The sequence below is a fragment of the Hippopotamus amphibius genome, chromosome 15, assembly GCF_030028045.1.
Source record: "Hippopotamus amphibius kiboko isolate mHipAmp2 chromosome 15, mHipAmp2.hap2, whole genome shotgun sequence".
Classification (NCBI taxonomy): domain Eukaryota; kingdom Metazoa; phylum Chordata; class Mammalia; order Artiodactyla; family Hippopotamidae; genus Hippopotamus; species Hippopotamus amphibius.
This window is the reverse complement of record NC_080200.1, coordinates 2,548,695-2,561,695: the sequence shown is the minus strand read 5'-3', so window position 1 is coordinate 2,561,695 and position 13,001 is coordinate 2,548,695. Positions and strand designations below refer to the sequence as shown.

The following is a 13,001-nucleotide window of genomic DNA, read 5'->3' as shown; positions in this document are numbered from 1 at the left end:
CCCTGGCTGTTGCTAGCAGAGCCGGGATGGAAGCCCAGGCTGCCCAAAGGGTGGGGCGTTTGCAGGCTCTGGCTAAGGTCACATTTGGAGGTTCATGTCCCCGGAAGGGAGAGGGTTGGGGTAGGGGGTGTTCCTAGCTGGGAGAACTGTGTTCTTCTGGGATGCTGTGTGGCCAACGGGAAGTGGCCTGACCTCTCTGAGCCTCGAGTTGGCTCCTCTTCTGCAACGTGAGGACAAGAGTTCTGACCACCAGAGTGTGAGCCTTGAAGGAGGTGCCAGGGCTCAAGAGCCATTGCACATAGTAGGTGCTCAGGAAATGAGCTCCCCACGTTTCCTGAGCCTCCCCTCCCATGGCCCTGGCCGTGGGGGGTGACAGGGTCAGGATGGGTCTCAGGGAGACCGGGGTTGGGATGCTTGGGACCCTGAGCCCCTCCCCATGGTGCCCGGCACCCAGTGAGGGGGCCCCACCTCCGACTTCCTGCGGCACCGGCCACACCCTGCCCTGGGGTGCCCTGGGCAGGCCACTTCCTCCTTTGGCTGGGGCTGCAACCCCAGAACCTGCTGGACACGGGCGAGGACAGACAGAGCAGGATGGATAGATTCTGGACGACCGCCGGCCACATCTCCCTTCTCACAGCTCTGGTCCCTCAGCTGGTTCAGGCCCAAACTTGTAAGGCCTTGGGAGGCAGTGGGAGTGGGATGGGGAAGAGAGCCCCAACCTGGCGGCCAGGCCACTGACCCCGCCTTGCTCCCGCCCGCAGTGGCCCAGCGGAAGCCGTGGCTGGTGGGGCTGGGGGCTGCGCTGGCCTTCCTCTTCCTCCTCTTCGTCCTCACCTTGGTCTATGCCATCTGGTGCAGCGAGTCCCGGGACAGGTGGGTCCTCATCCTTCTGAGCCCCTCCCTCCTGAAATCTCTAAATCTCTCCCCTCTGAGCCCCTCCCCTTCTTGAGTTCAGCCCCTCTAAGACCCTCCCCGTGCCAAGCCTCTCCCCTCCGAGCCCCTTCTCTCTCTGAGTCCCTCCCCTGAGTCCCGCCCCTCTAAGCCCCTCCCATCTGAGTCCCACCCCTCTAAGCTCCTCCCCATGCTGAGCCCCTCCCCTCTCTAAGCCCTTCCCCTCTCCGAGCATCCTCCAAGGAGGCCGGGCAGGACCAGGGGGTAATTCTTTGATTCAGAATGCATGGGGGCCTCACATAACCTCACTGGCTTCTCTTCTGGCTACCTACCTGCAAAACGAGGGTGGTTTCCTCACAGAGAGCCCCATCCCTAATATGTGTTTCAATTGGTGTCTATAAAGTCTTTTTTTGAGGGGGTTCTGTAAAGTCTGTCACCCCGATGCCAACCCCATCCATTTATCCCTCCATCTAGCTATCCATCCACCCGTCTATCGCTCCCTCCCTCCAACCGTCCATCATCCATCCATCCATCATCTCTCTCCCTGTCTCCCTCCTTTTCTCTCTCCTCCCCTCCCTCCATCATTCATCCCTCTATCTGTCCGTCCATCCATCCACCCACCTTCCCACCACCCATCCACACGTCCATCCATTCGTCTGTCCGTCCATCCACTCATGAACCCATCCACCCATCTGTCGGTCGATCCCCCCATCTCTCTGCCCACCCACTCACCCATGGTTTTGAAACCCAGAAAGCCAGCGAGACCAGAGGTTAAGAGCATGGCTTGGGCTCGTGCAGCTCGAGCACGGGCTCCTGCATTTCTTTCGTGTTCAAATGGGGCCGGTGCCCTAAGCTGCCTGAGCTTCGTGGTCCCCTTCCGTACCATGGGACTAAGGGTGCCTGCAGGACTCAGAGGTTACGTGAGAATTGTGAGAGGCCCGGAACACTGTCAGTCCTTATTAACTTGGGTTATCTGGGCCCTTCTTATCTTCACAGCGATAAAGAGAAGGAAGAAAAGACTGTGAGAAAGGAGGAGAAGGAGGGAGAGGACGACTGGGGGCTGGAATTGGAGGAGAAAGAGGGGCCTCCGAATCACGAAGCAATGGCGAGCTCTTCCACGTGAAGGCTTCCCAGTCACCTCCTCCAGGCAGCCCCCAGGGATGCCTCAATGCTTTTCTCAAACCCATGTCACTGGTCCTGGGGCCAGTGAGATGACTGCATCTGGGATTCAGTGTAAAGCACCCTTGAGTGCAGAGGACTCAGGACCTGCCCCAGGTCCCTCTTGGAGGGCTCTCTGTGTGTTACCTGGTCATCCCATACCCCTTCCCAAGCTTGGCCTCCGTGTGATGATTCTTCTCCAGCTTGGAGGGCACCCCGGACAAGGCGCCGCCCGCCTGCCCGAAACCCCCCATTATCTCGTATCTCTACCCAGTCTGCATCGCAGGCATCTGACACAGAGCCTGACTCCTTCTCCCACCTCCAGTTTCTATTGCCCTTTGGATTCTATCAGAGAAGCCAGGCCCTCCTCTTGCTCAGGTGCAAGCTCTTCCAAGAGCTTTCCAGGCCCTGCTTCAGTGACTCCGTAGGAAGCACTTGGCTCCCAGCCCCTCTCCTGGCCTGGGTTTGCTGCTCCTGAACTTTGAACCGGCTCAGAGCAGGGCGGTCTTCTGGGAGATGAGGGCTCCTCCCACCATGGGCTGAGTTTCAGGGCACTGTCCTGGAAGCTGGGACTCCCAGGGGCTGGGAGGAGGGTGCAAGGGAGGGAATGGGGGGTGGGGGACGCGTCGTCACCCCCGCTTCCTGTCCTGCACTCCTTTGTGGGGAGGTGTCATGGAGAAGGAGAAGCACTTGGAGTCCCCAGTTCTTCGCTGTGTAACGCCGGGGCAAGTCACTTAACCTCTCTGTGCTTAAGTGTCCTGTCTTGTAAAAGAGGAGGATAATAGATTCTTCACAAGTTGTTGCGACGACTGAACGAAATACTGCCTACAGCACTCCTGAGCGTGGAACCCAGCACCCCGAAGGCGCCTAATAAGTGTCAGCTCTTTTTTATGCTGAAATGGTGAAGATGGGGCGGGGCAAAGGAGCCTCCCTCCTCACACTCGGGGGCTCCTGAAGGTTAAGAGGCTGTGTTTTCCGACGGCAGCTCGGGGAGGGCGGGAGTTTTCTGCCCCGCCGTCTCCTCTGTGCGTGGTCTGGGGCTTCCGCCGGGTGGCGCTGTTGGGGGGGGGGGGGCAGGAGAAGGTGGGGTCTGTCGGGGCTCCGCCCCTTCCGCGGGGGGGCGGGGCTTTTTGGGGGGGTGGCGGCGGGGGTGAGTTTTCTGGTTGCTGCAGGTCTGCCCCTTTTATGGCATTTGGTGGGGAGCCAGTGCCGGGACAGCCCTGCAAAGCCAACAATTGCTTCACCCCAGGGACCAAGGGATGAAAAACACTAGGCTTTCCTTGAGATTAAAGGCCAGACTGAGCCCCCACCCCGGCTGCCCTCCGACCCCGGGGTGCACCTCCAGCCCCCGGCTGGACTCTCCATCCCAGCCGAAACCCCCCCTCCCTCCACCAAGATGAGCCCCTTACCCAAGAAGCTCCTGCTAGAGCCCCCCTTTCCTCCCGCCGGGAGAGCCGGACCGTGGGGATGACAGTCCGCGCACCCCTCCACCCGGGGCCTGGTTTCGGGGCCCAGGTCCCAGGTGCGCCCACGAGGGGCTGCCAGAACCTCGCCGCTGAGCGCAGAGGAAGCCCACCCTGGTTGGGGGTGGGGCACGGGACGGGTCCATCCTGGAGGGGCCTCGGATCGCGCCCACCCCCCCTCCCGCCCCTCAACCAGTGTGTCTTCTGCGCCTGTTACTGGGCGGCGGCGTGGGGCTGCGCTCCTGCGCGTCAGCGTCGGCGCTCGGCACCGGGGTCCCTCTCCGTGCGTTTTGCCCTCTCTTCGTGCCTCAGTTTCCCCGTCAGTGAAAGGGGGTATAAACGCCCCCCCCGGGGAGGCTCGTGGGTAGGATGGAAGGAGCCTGTGCAGCGGAGAGCTGAGACTGCACATCTTGGGGTCTCTGGGGGACTTGGAATGGGGGGGCAGGACTGGAGACCCACCCCGCCTAAGAAGGGGACGCGCTGCCCCTCACATCCTTGATGCTTCCCTGACCCCAGGCTTTGAGGAGCCCCTGTGGCTTCGGGGAGGGAGCTGGACATGGATGCTGCCAGCTTTGAGTGGTTACGGGTGGGGTGGGAGAGATTGGGGTGCTGGAAGAGCTAGCTGGGGCTCTGCCCAGGCAGATGGGGAGGGCTTCCTGGAGGGGAAGGTATTGGCACCAACTTAAGTCCCGTCCCTCTTGCGCGCACAGCCCTCCCGGGCTCCCACCTCCTTGGTGGGGTAAAAGCCCAAGTCCTCCCCATGGCCCACAAGGTCCTGCAGACCTGCCCTCCCCTCCTCCTTCTCTCTCCCCAACCCTAACCCCCCCCACTCTGCTCCAGCCACACGAGCCTCCTCACTGTTCCTCCAACAGCCGGGCACAGTCCTGCCCCAGGGCCTTTGCACAGGCTGTGCCCTCTGCCTGGAAAACTCTTCTGCCAGATTTTTAGGGGTCTGTTTCCCTCCCTCTATTCAAATCTCTGCTTAAATGTTACTTCCTCATGGGAGGTGGAATCTCCTATCCTTTACTCTGCTTTACTTGTCTCCCTGGCACTTAACCTCCTCTGACATTTACTAATTTTTATTGTTTGTTTTCCCAACTTGGAACTGTAAGTGCCACGAAGACAGATCACTGGGGGCGTTTTGTTCGCCACTGTGTCCCCAGTACTTGGTACCCAGATACTCAGGAAATCTTTGCTGAATGAATGGGAGTTTGCTAGGTGGAAAAAAAAAAAAGAGGGAAGGCATCCTGTGCAATAATGGAGCACCAACTGTATGCCAGGCTAAGTCCTTGGAGTCAGGTAGGAGGTGGAATTCCCTGTGCCTGGTGCGGAGCAGCTGCTCCGAAGATGTCTGTGGAATTTATTGATCAGAGTCTGGGAGAATTCTGGGACTGGTTTCCTGAGGCCACCTGCCCCTCCAGCCTTTTCCCTTCACTTTGGAACAGAACGCAGAACAGCCCAAACAGAACACAGAAAGGAGGACCCAAGACAGCTAGGAAGAGTTGAAGCATAGCTTGTTTAATTTTTATACATTTTTTTTCTTTTTTTTTTCTTTTTTTTTTTTTTTGCCTTTTATTGAATCTTTTATGGAACCCCCCCTTTTTTCATTTTTTTTCATTTTTTCATTTTTTTTGCATAGGGAAACAAACAAACAAAATAATAACAGCCAGAGTCACTTTCTGTAAATGGTACTTAGGTAGGCGCGTCCGCGGAAACCGAAATGACAGCGTAATATACAAGGTTATGATTGGAGTATGATGTGAGGGCGAAGGGTGAGGGAGATGGGCCTGGGTCTGTCCAGGTGTCCCCTTGTCCCCCATCTCGTCCCCGCCTTTGGGAGGAGGAGGAGGAGGAGGGGGGTGGAGGAGGTGGGCAGTGGGCCCGGCCCGAACCTTCTCCCCACATGAGTTCATGAGCATGGGTGTGTGTGTGTGTGTGTGTGTGTGTGTTTTACCTGGTGTGTGGCAAGCAGAAAGCGAGAAACAGAGTAAACTATCCTGGTAATATTGGTAAAATACAAAATGGGGGGAAAACCCTCAAAAAACATCTCAGAGGGAAAAGGAAATGAACAGCAACACCACCAAAAATGTTAGAAAGAAAAAAAAAAGACAGAAAGAAAATTCAGAGAGGAAAACGGGTTTCTCTCCCTTCTCTCGGTCGCCCCCCACCACACGTGCTCTGTCCGGCAGACGCTCTGCTTGTCCCGCCCCCATGTGTGGCCCTAGGGGGGGTGGGAGGATGACAAGTTGGGGGTAGGGGCCAGGACCCCTGGATCTGGGGGGGCTTTGGTTTCAGGGGGCCCGGCTGGGACCCAAGATGGGAGGATGGGGTGTCTATGCATTTTGGGGAATGGGCTTTGGGGGCTCGCCACTGGAGGGGGGCTGGGTAGCTCTGTCCCTTTTCCAGTGGGTCCCCTTCTAGCCAGGTGGCGTGAAGGAAGGGCTGTGGGGGGGTGGGAGCTTGGGGGTTATAGGGACTTCCTTCCTCTCCTGGAGCCCTGTATTCCTGTTGGACCCCGCCTCCTCTTTCCTGAGGCCTGGGGGACCCCCAGGGAGTGGGGGAGGAGAACCCCAAAGCCACACCAGCAGACATGTGAGGCACTGCTTGGGAAAAGTCTGTTTTGGTATCGCTGGCAACAAGTCCTGCTGGGATTGCTCTGGGTCCGTCTCCCTGCCTTGCCCCGGGGAGGGGGGTGGGGGGGTGGGCCTCCGGGGCCAGCTCGGACCCCACGCACTCTGAAATACTTAGGGGCAGATGGATGGCGGGGGGAGGCGGTGTCAGTCTGGAGATGAGACGCTCAGGAAGTGTCCAAAGCGGCAGAAACGGAAAGATGGAAGGATGGAGAGGAGGCTGGACTTGGGGATGGGTCTCTGGAACCTCCCCCCCGCCCAAACACACACAAAAAATTAAAAACCAGGGTCTCAGAGAGAGAATCCAGGCCAAAATAAAAAGTAGCCACTGTATAATCTGTATTATGAGAAAAAATTCCAAAATTATACATATATATATAATGTATAGTATAGCCCTACACTGGAGGTCGAAGTACCGTCAGAGAAGCCGGGGTCGGGGCGGGGAATGGGGGGGTCCTGTGTGCTGTCTCTTCCAGAGGGCTGGACGGTTGCTCCCGGCCCCGGGATCCAGCCTCACTGGCCGCTGTCCAGCCAGATCTGCTTGCTCCTGAAACACTGCTGTCTCTGGGGGCAGAGAGAAAGTTCCGGAGCAGGGAGGGGGATGCTGAGACTGAAAAGCCTGCGTAGGGAGCTGCAGCGCCCCCCGCCTCCTTTGGGGTTCCTTTCCAGTCTGATTGTCTAGCGCAGGGTGGGAATCTGGGCTCAGAACTCAGCCAGAGCCTGGGTTCCAGACCTGGGCACGGAGGACCCCGGATCGCCGTCCCTGCCCGCCCCCACCCCCAGTCACATAGGACTGGGTCAGCCTGCATCTCCACACCTCCCTGTCCACCCCGGTTGGGGTCTGGTGCCCTCCCTCATTCAAACAGAGGGATGGGGAAATTTGCATCTATTGGGAAGGTCTCACTAGTCTTTTCCACAGCGGGGGCTGGACCCCGAGGTCAGGCTGGGGGGCTTTGCATGGGATGGACAATGGGTGAGTGGGTGACAGCGGGCTTGGGAAGGGATGGGGTATGAGGTGTCAGTGTCGTACATGTCAAAAAAAAAACCAACCCCAAAACACCCAACCCCTGCCCCCCTCCCAGGGCACCGACCCAAACGGCAGAAGCAGGTGAGGTGTCTGGTTCCTAGTGTTTCTGCCTTATTTTGACACACAGCTGCGGGCGAGGGAGGGCACGGCTCTGGGGCCCGGGGTGGCGTGGCGTGCAGGCCGTGGGGGACGCTAACGGTGCTCCCAGTGAAGCCCTTGGGGGAGGGGTCCTGCAGGGAGGTACCACCCACTCCCTGCGCCACTGGCCGCTCCCACTTCCCCGGGCGGTGGGCGAAATCACCCCTCCCAGAAACTGACAAGTATGGCCTTGGGCTCTCAGGCCAAAGGGCAGTTCTCAAGGGCAGTGTCAAGGCCCAGCGGAGGCCACGGTCTGGACTCTCCCTCTGGCCCCTGGGGTGTCTTTATGGAAGAAAACATGGCAGGGCCGATCGGTTGTGGGCGAGAGCCAGGGCCTGTCTGCAAGGCCCCACCCGGCTCTGGAGACAAGTCTAAAGTCCAAGGTGGCGGCCGGGGACGTCTGCCTGGTGGATCCCCACAGGAGATGTTTGAGGGGCCCGGGGGGGGAGGGGATAGGGAGGGCCAAAGGGGGCTGGAGAAACCGGCCCTTTGGTCCTTCTGCCTGGACACTCCACTAACTGCTACTGTCTCAGCTTTGGTTGAGTTAAAGGCAAAGGAAACTGGAAGAAAAAAAAAAAAAAAAAAAAGAAAGAAAGAAAATAAGGAAGGAAGGAAGGAAAAGAAGAGAAAACTAAGGAAAAGACAACAGCATGGCCAGCCCCCTGGGACAGGGCCTGTGATGCGGTGCCCCCGGCCGCCGCAGCCCCCTGGCGCCCCTGGCCGGGCCTCCAATGGGCTAGACCTACAGGTACAGACAGACAAATATTGCATATATCGGGTTTGGTTTTCGTCTTTTTGTTTGTTTCACACCAGACCACCTCCACAGTCACAGCTGGAAGACGTCGTAGAACGGGGTGGGCGGACAGGAGGGTCCTTCCTGCCACCCAAGGCCAGTCTGGGGGGGTGGGTCCTTTGGCAAAAAGGAGGGGGCTGCACAGGGGGACGGGGGGTGGGGGTGGGACCGTGATCTGACCCTGAGCCAGGGGGACGCCAGCCTGCGGGAGAGGTGGGACGGGGTGGGGGGTCTGGCTGTCGGCAGGGTGGCTGCCCCATGGGGGGGGCCGCACGGATGGTGGGTGCATGCGTGGCGTCTGGGGGGCTGGCCTGTGGCCCAGTGAGGGGAGAGGCCCTTGCCCGGGGCCAGCGCACACCCCTGAGGTCTGTCCGCCGCGGTGGGCAGGGGATTCGGAAATGACCCCTCTGGAGCCCGAGGGTGGGGCCGGGGGGGGGGGTTTGCACAGCACCAGGGGGCACCCCCGATGCAGCAGGGGACGTGGGGGCAGAGCCGAGGGTGGGCTGGGGTGGGGCAAACCAGGAGGCGATTGTTCCGAGGACTGCTGTCCTCAGCAATGTGATTTTTAAGCGTGTGATTTTTCTTTTTTTTTTTAAATCTTAAATTTTTTTTTTTTTTTTTACAAATAGAAATACATCCCTTTTCAATTTTTACTGTTTATTTCATGTCATTGTCTTGTCTTTTTTTTTTTTTGAACTACACGAGCAGTGCATGCAGCTATCTGTGCGCTGATATTGTTTAAAGGTAATACTTATTTTCGGAAGGCAAGGCACATCATGTGGTAGAAAATTTCGTGCAAATTAGGAAACATGGAATTTTTTTAAGTTTTTTTTTTTTGTATCTTTTTTTTTTTTTTTTTTCTTTTAAAGAGGAGGGGGTGGGCGTGGGGAGGGCTGGGGAGGGCTGGGGGAGGGAGATAGAGCCAGTATTATTTGCCATGCAGTTTCAGCCGCCGCGAGCTGACGTTACGAGCCAGGTCACAGGAATCCTCAACTAAGCACCATGCAAAGTTAGGTAGCTGGGGGCTGCCAGGTGCCCCCTCCTCTCCCCCGCCTACCCGCACCCTAAGGTTCCCGGCTGAGAAGCTTCCGGATACCCCAACTGCACGACCCACCCCTCCTGCCCTCCCGGAGAGCGGCCCACGCTCTGGTCCCCAGCGGCCACCCGGTGGAGGGGCCCTGGGGACAGACGGACGGACCAAGAGTTCTTGAACCCCTCCGGACAGCGAGAGTGGGGGCTGGTGGGAAAGGGTCTTGGTGGTGGGGGGGGGGTCCTTTCTCTTTATGATCAAGTGGGTCTGCCAAGCCCCTTGGGCTGGTTTGGGAGGAAAGTCTGGTGTCTGGGAGGGTGGGGGGAGGCTGGCCAGGCCCCGGGGGCACCGGGGTTTCACCGGGAGAGGGAGGGGAGGGCCAGGCTGGGAGCAGGTGAGGCGGAGGCCCTGCCCAGGGCCATGGCTTTGACCCGGGCCCGGGGGCGGGGGTCAGGACTCCCCAGCGCCAGGCAGAGCAGGAGGCCAGTTGGGGCTCTGGGATGGGCCGGGAGGGGTCCCTGCGTTTGGGCCTGGTGACCCTAAAACACCACACACCCCCTCCCAGGCCCCCCACCCAAATGGCCATCCCGGGGTGGAGGCATGGAGGGGGCCGGGTAGCTGGGGTGAGGGGGCCCTCGGTGGCCCCAGGCTTAGTGTTCTCGGAGCGGCTCAACGGAAAATGTTTAGCAGGTGGGAGGCCCCCCCCCCACGGCCGCAGGGAGCCCTGAGGCGCTGACCCTCCCCGCCCCCAGCCAGACCGCCCCCCCATCCTGTCCAGGCGCGCGTGGACCCCACCCGGCCTGGCCTTCTCTCCTTCTGGCGGCCCAGCTGCGATGCACCTCCCGGCTGTGCCCCACTTCGGCGGGGGGGTGGAGGGGGATGAAAGTGCAAACTGTGGTCCCCCTTTGGGCCGGGAGGCACCAGGGAGGGGGTGTCGCTCCTCGATGTAAGGCACTGGCAGAGGGGGCGCGGGGTGGGGCCCACCAGCTTCCCCAAACCCCGCCCCTGGGCCCCGACACGGCAGGACGCTGGGGGATGGATGCCCAGCTCTGCCCCTCGGGCCCACTGCGGGGGGGGGGGGGTCCCATCTCTCTAGCTCTGGGGGGGGGGCACAGCAATGAGCGGTCTGCGGCGGGAGGGGCCGGGCTGCGGGGGGAGGGGCCGGAGGATGCCCACGGCCACGCGCGTCCCCGCTGGACAAAGGGGAGGGGCGGGCGGCGGGAATCAGGCACTTAAACCACTTGCTCTCACCCCCCCCACCTCCACAGGCCACATGGGGGGGGGGCCCTCCCCGTTCAGGGCGGGGGCGGATGGAGAGTCCAGAGCAGCCCCGGGCCCCCCACGCCACCGCCCCCGGCCCCTTCCCCGGAAAGTGCATTTCTTACAGTGTGTGCAACGCGGGGCCCTCCCCCAGGGGGGTGTGGAGCCGCCGGGGCTGGGGCTGGGGCGCGCTGGGGTGGCCTCCTACGCCTGGGGGGGGGGGCTGGGGGTCATTTGCATAGAGACGGCTCCCAAACAGGGCCGGCGCTGGGGTGGGTGAGCTTCACGCAAGACCAAGTCCCCGGCGCGCTCCGGGTCGGGTGGAGAGGTCCACGATCGCGGGACACTCCTGCGAGAGTATCGGGCGCGCGTCCTCGTCCCCCGGCGACGCCTGGGGTCTCCCTGCGACCCTCTTCTGCCCCCATCGCTCCCTGGCCCACCCTGGCCTCCGCGGTGGCCTCTGATGCCCGCTGCTGGGGTCCTCGCCGGCCCCCCCGGGGGCGGCCTCCCCGCTTGGCAAACACTGTCCCGGCGGTGGCGGTGGCGGTGGCGCTGGGGGCGCGGGGAGAGGTGGCCTCCCTGGGTGTCCCGCCCCGTCGGCCGGGCACGGGCACCAGGCTGCGCTCACCTGGTCCAGGGCGGAGGCGGGGGCGGCCAGCCCTCCCAGAGCAGCGGTGAGAGGAGATGAATAACTTAGGATGGGCCCCGAGCGCCGGCTCCCAGGGGTGGCGGGGCCTGGCCCTCCGGTCCGGTCCGTCCGGCCGTGGTGTCCCGAGAGCCCGAAGCGTTGCCATCTTTACCTCTTATCGTCTTGGTTGGGTGGGTTTATTTGTAATGTGTGGTTTTTTGTTGTTTTTTTTTCCCGTTTGTCTTTTTTTTTTTTTTTCTCCTTTTTTTTTTTTTCTTGTTTTCCTCCTGTGTGTTACGCGTCTGTGTGTTTTGTCTCTCGGCCGGGCTGGGAGTTGGCGGGGTGGTCTCGCTTGCGCTAGCTTTCCACCGAAAACGTGGGCCGGGGGCCGGCGGCGCGGCCCCCCGGGGTTCCCGGGATGGAGGAACAGGGCGTGGGAAGAACTCTTTCTTATCCCAGATACCAGGACTGGGCGGCCCGAGGGGGACACAGAGAGAGAGAGAGAGAGAGATCGGGGTCAGGTTCTGCCAGCCACTGCCCATACCCACCAAAGCCCCCCCGCCCCCTGGGACCTGGGACCTCTGCCTCCCCTACCCCTGGCATCACCTGCTGGGTGACCCTAGGCAAGTGACTTTGCCCCTAAGCGGCGCTGCCAGTTAAAACTCAGGATGCAGAGTGAAATCTGAATCCTGGATAAACGATGGACAAACCTGTTAATATAAGTATAACCCATGCAACTTTGGGGATATACGTATGCTAATATATATATATATTTTTAAAGGTCTTTATCTGGAATTGAAATCTATCTGCGCATCCCGTGGTCCCGTGGCGCTGTTTGCTGAACCTGGCAACCCCACCTCGGCACCTCATTGAGTATAAAATGGGGGAGGGCGCCAGGTGAATTTTTACAGAGCGCCCCCACGTGCAGGCACTGCCACGGGGGTTGTTTCCTTTTTTTGTTTTAACAAACATTTTCCCACTTAATGGTTCCCCCAGAACGCCCATGAAAGAGGGACGACTGTCCCCTGACCCCGTTTCGCAGTGAAGAAAACGGGCTCAGAGAGGTAAAGTAATTTGCTCAAGTCCGCCAGCATGGGAGGCGAGAAGCTGGAATCCGACCTCAGGCCTGAGAGGCCCGAGTCCTGGCTTGTCCCCCTGCCTGGGGCTGACCCCTCAGCCTGGCCTTTGAGGGGGTCACGACTTCTGCTTTACAGAGGGGGAGACTGAGGCTCCGGGTCAGGCGGCCAGGTCTGCATGGACAGCTCTGGCCTGGGACTCCACAGGGAAGCCTCTGTGCAGACCCTTCCCCTGGAAATGCATCCGATTCGGCTGTGTGGGGTGGGCCTGGGGGTAGGTAACCCCCCCCCCGACCCCTGCCCAGGTCGCAGCAGTGCTGCCCCCCTACCCCTGCTGTAAATCAATCGCACCCCCTCCAACCAGGCTGCCCTGCAGCCTCTGGGCCATCCCATTGAACTGGCGCCGTGGCGCCCAGCCCCCCACCTCCAGCCAAGTTCAAGTTCATCTTGGCCATTACCTCATGTCTGGTTTCCGTTGGCAACCAGACAGATTCTGGGCGTGACCCTCCCCGGTGGTGGCCGGCCTCCCCTAGGCCCTTCCTCTCTGCCTCCTCCCCTTCTAGGCTCTCTGCCTCCTCAACTCAACATCCTCCCCCATCCACTGAGGGGGAGACTGAGGCCACGCAGTGCCAGCGGTGAGGTCTGGGCTCTGGCACCCCCCTGGCCCGGCTGGAGCCACCAGCATGGCTTTGAGCATGTGGCTTAACCCCTCTGGCCCTCAGTTTGCTAATCTGCTGAATGGGCACGATGGGCAAAGAGCTCCTGGTGTAAAATGCTCGGCTGGGTGGACCCCTTCACCTGGGAGGGGGAGGGGGTGTCAGAGCCCACAGGGCCCTGCTCTGGGGGCTGAAGTGATGGACGGCTCAGGACTGGGGGGAACCGATGGGGAGAGATGGTGGGCGGGGAG

At 60.4% G+C, this 13,001-nt stretch overlaps 3 protein-coding genes across 8 annotated transcripts in view; 1 reads left to right on the top strand and 2 right to left on the bottom strand.

Moving 5' to 3' along the window:
• The first annotated feature begins 591 nt into the window (after nt 1-591).
• On the top strand, nt 592-2,185 carry LOC130836129 (small integral membrane protein 24-like). Its single transcript, XM_057708113.1, has 3 exons — nt 592-670; nt 762-873; nt 1,888-2,185. The coding sequence occupies exons 1-3, from the start codon at nt 592-594 to the stop codon at nt 2,012-2,014; spliced, it is 318 nt and encodes a 105-aa protein (XP_057564096.1). The 3' UTR covers nt 2,015-2,185.
• A 6,492-nt stretch (nt 2,186-8,677) lies between these two features.
• LOC130837202 (basic proline-rich protein-like) lies at nt 8,678-11,184 on the bottom strand. Its single transcript, XM_057710018.1, is given in 3 exon segments — nt 8,678-10,211; nt 10,213-10,361; nt 10,725-11,184. Coding segments are annotated over 3 exon segments (1,656 nt in total). The 3' UTR covers nt 8,678-9,164.
• NFIC (nuclear factor I C) overlaps nt 10,361-13,001 on the bottom strand; it is a 66,224-nt gene continuing 63,583 nt past the window's right edge. For 2 of the 6 annotated variants that reach the window (XM_057710343.1, XM_057710342.1), the window contains exon 10: nt 10,361-11,486. In XM_057710343.1, coding sequence (XP_057566326.1) covers nt 11,194-11,486 — 293 coding nt within the window. In that variant the 3' untranslated portion in view covers nt 10,361-11,193. The remainder of the gene's footprint in view (nt 11,487-13,001) is intronic. The other 4 variants (XM_057710347.1, XM_057710344.1, XM_057710346.1 and 1 more) reach the window with 3 other exon arrangements.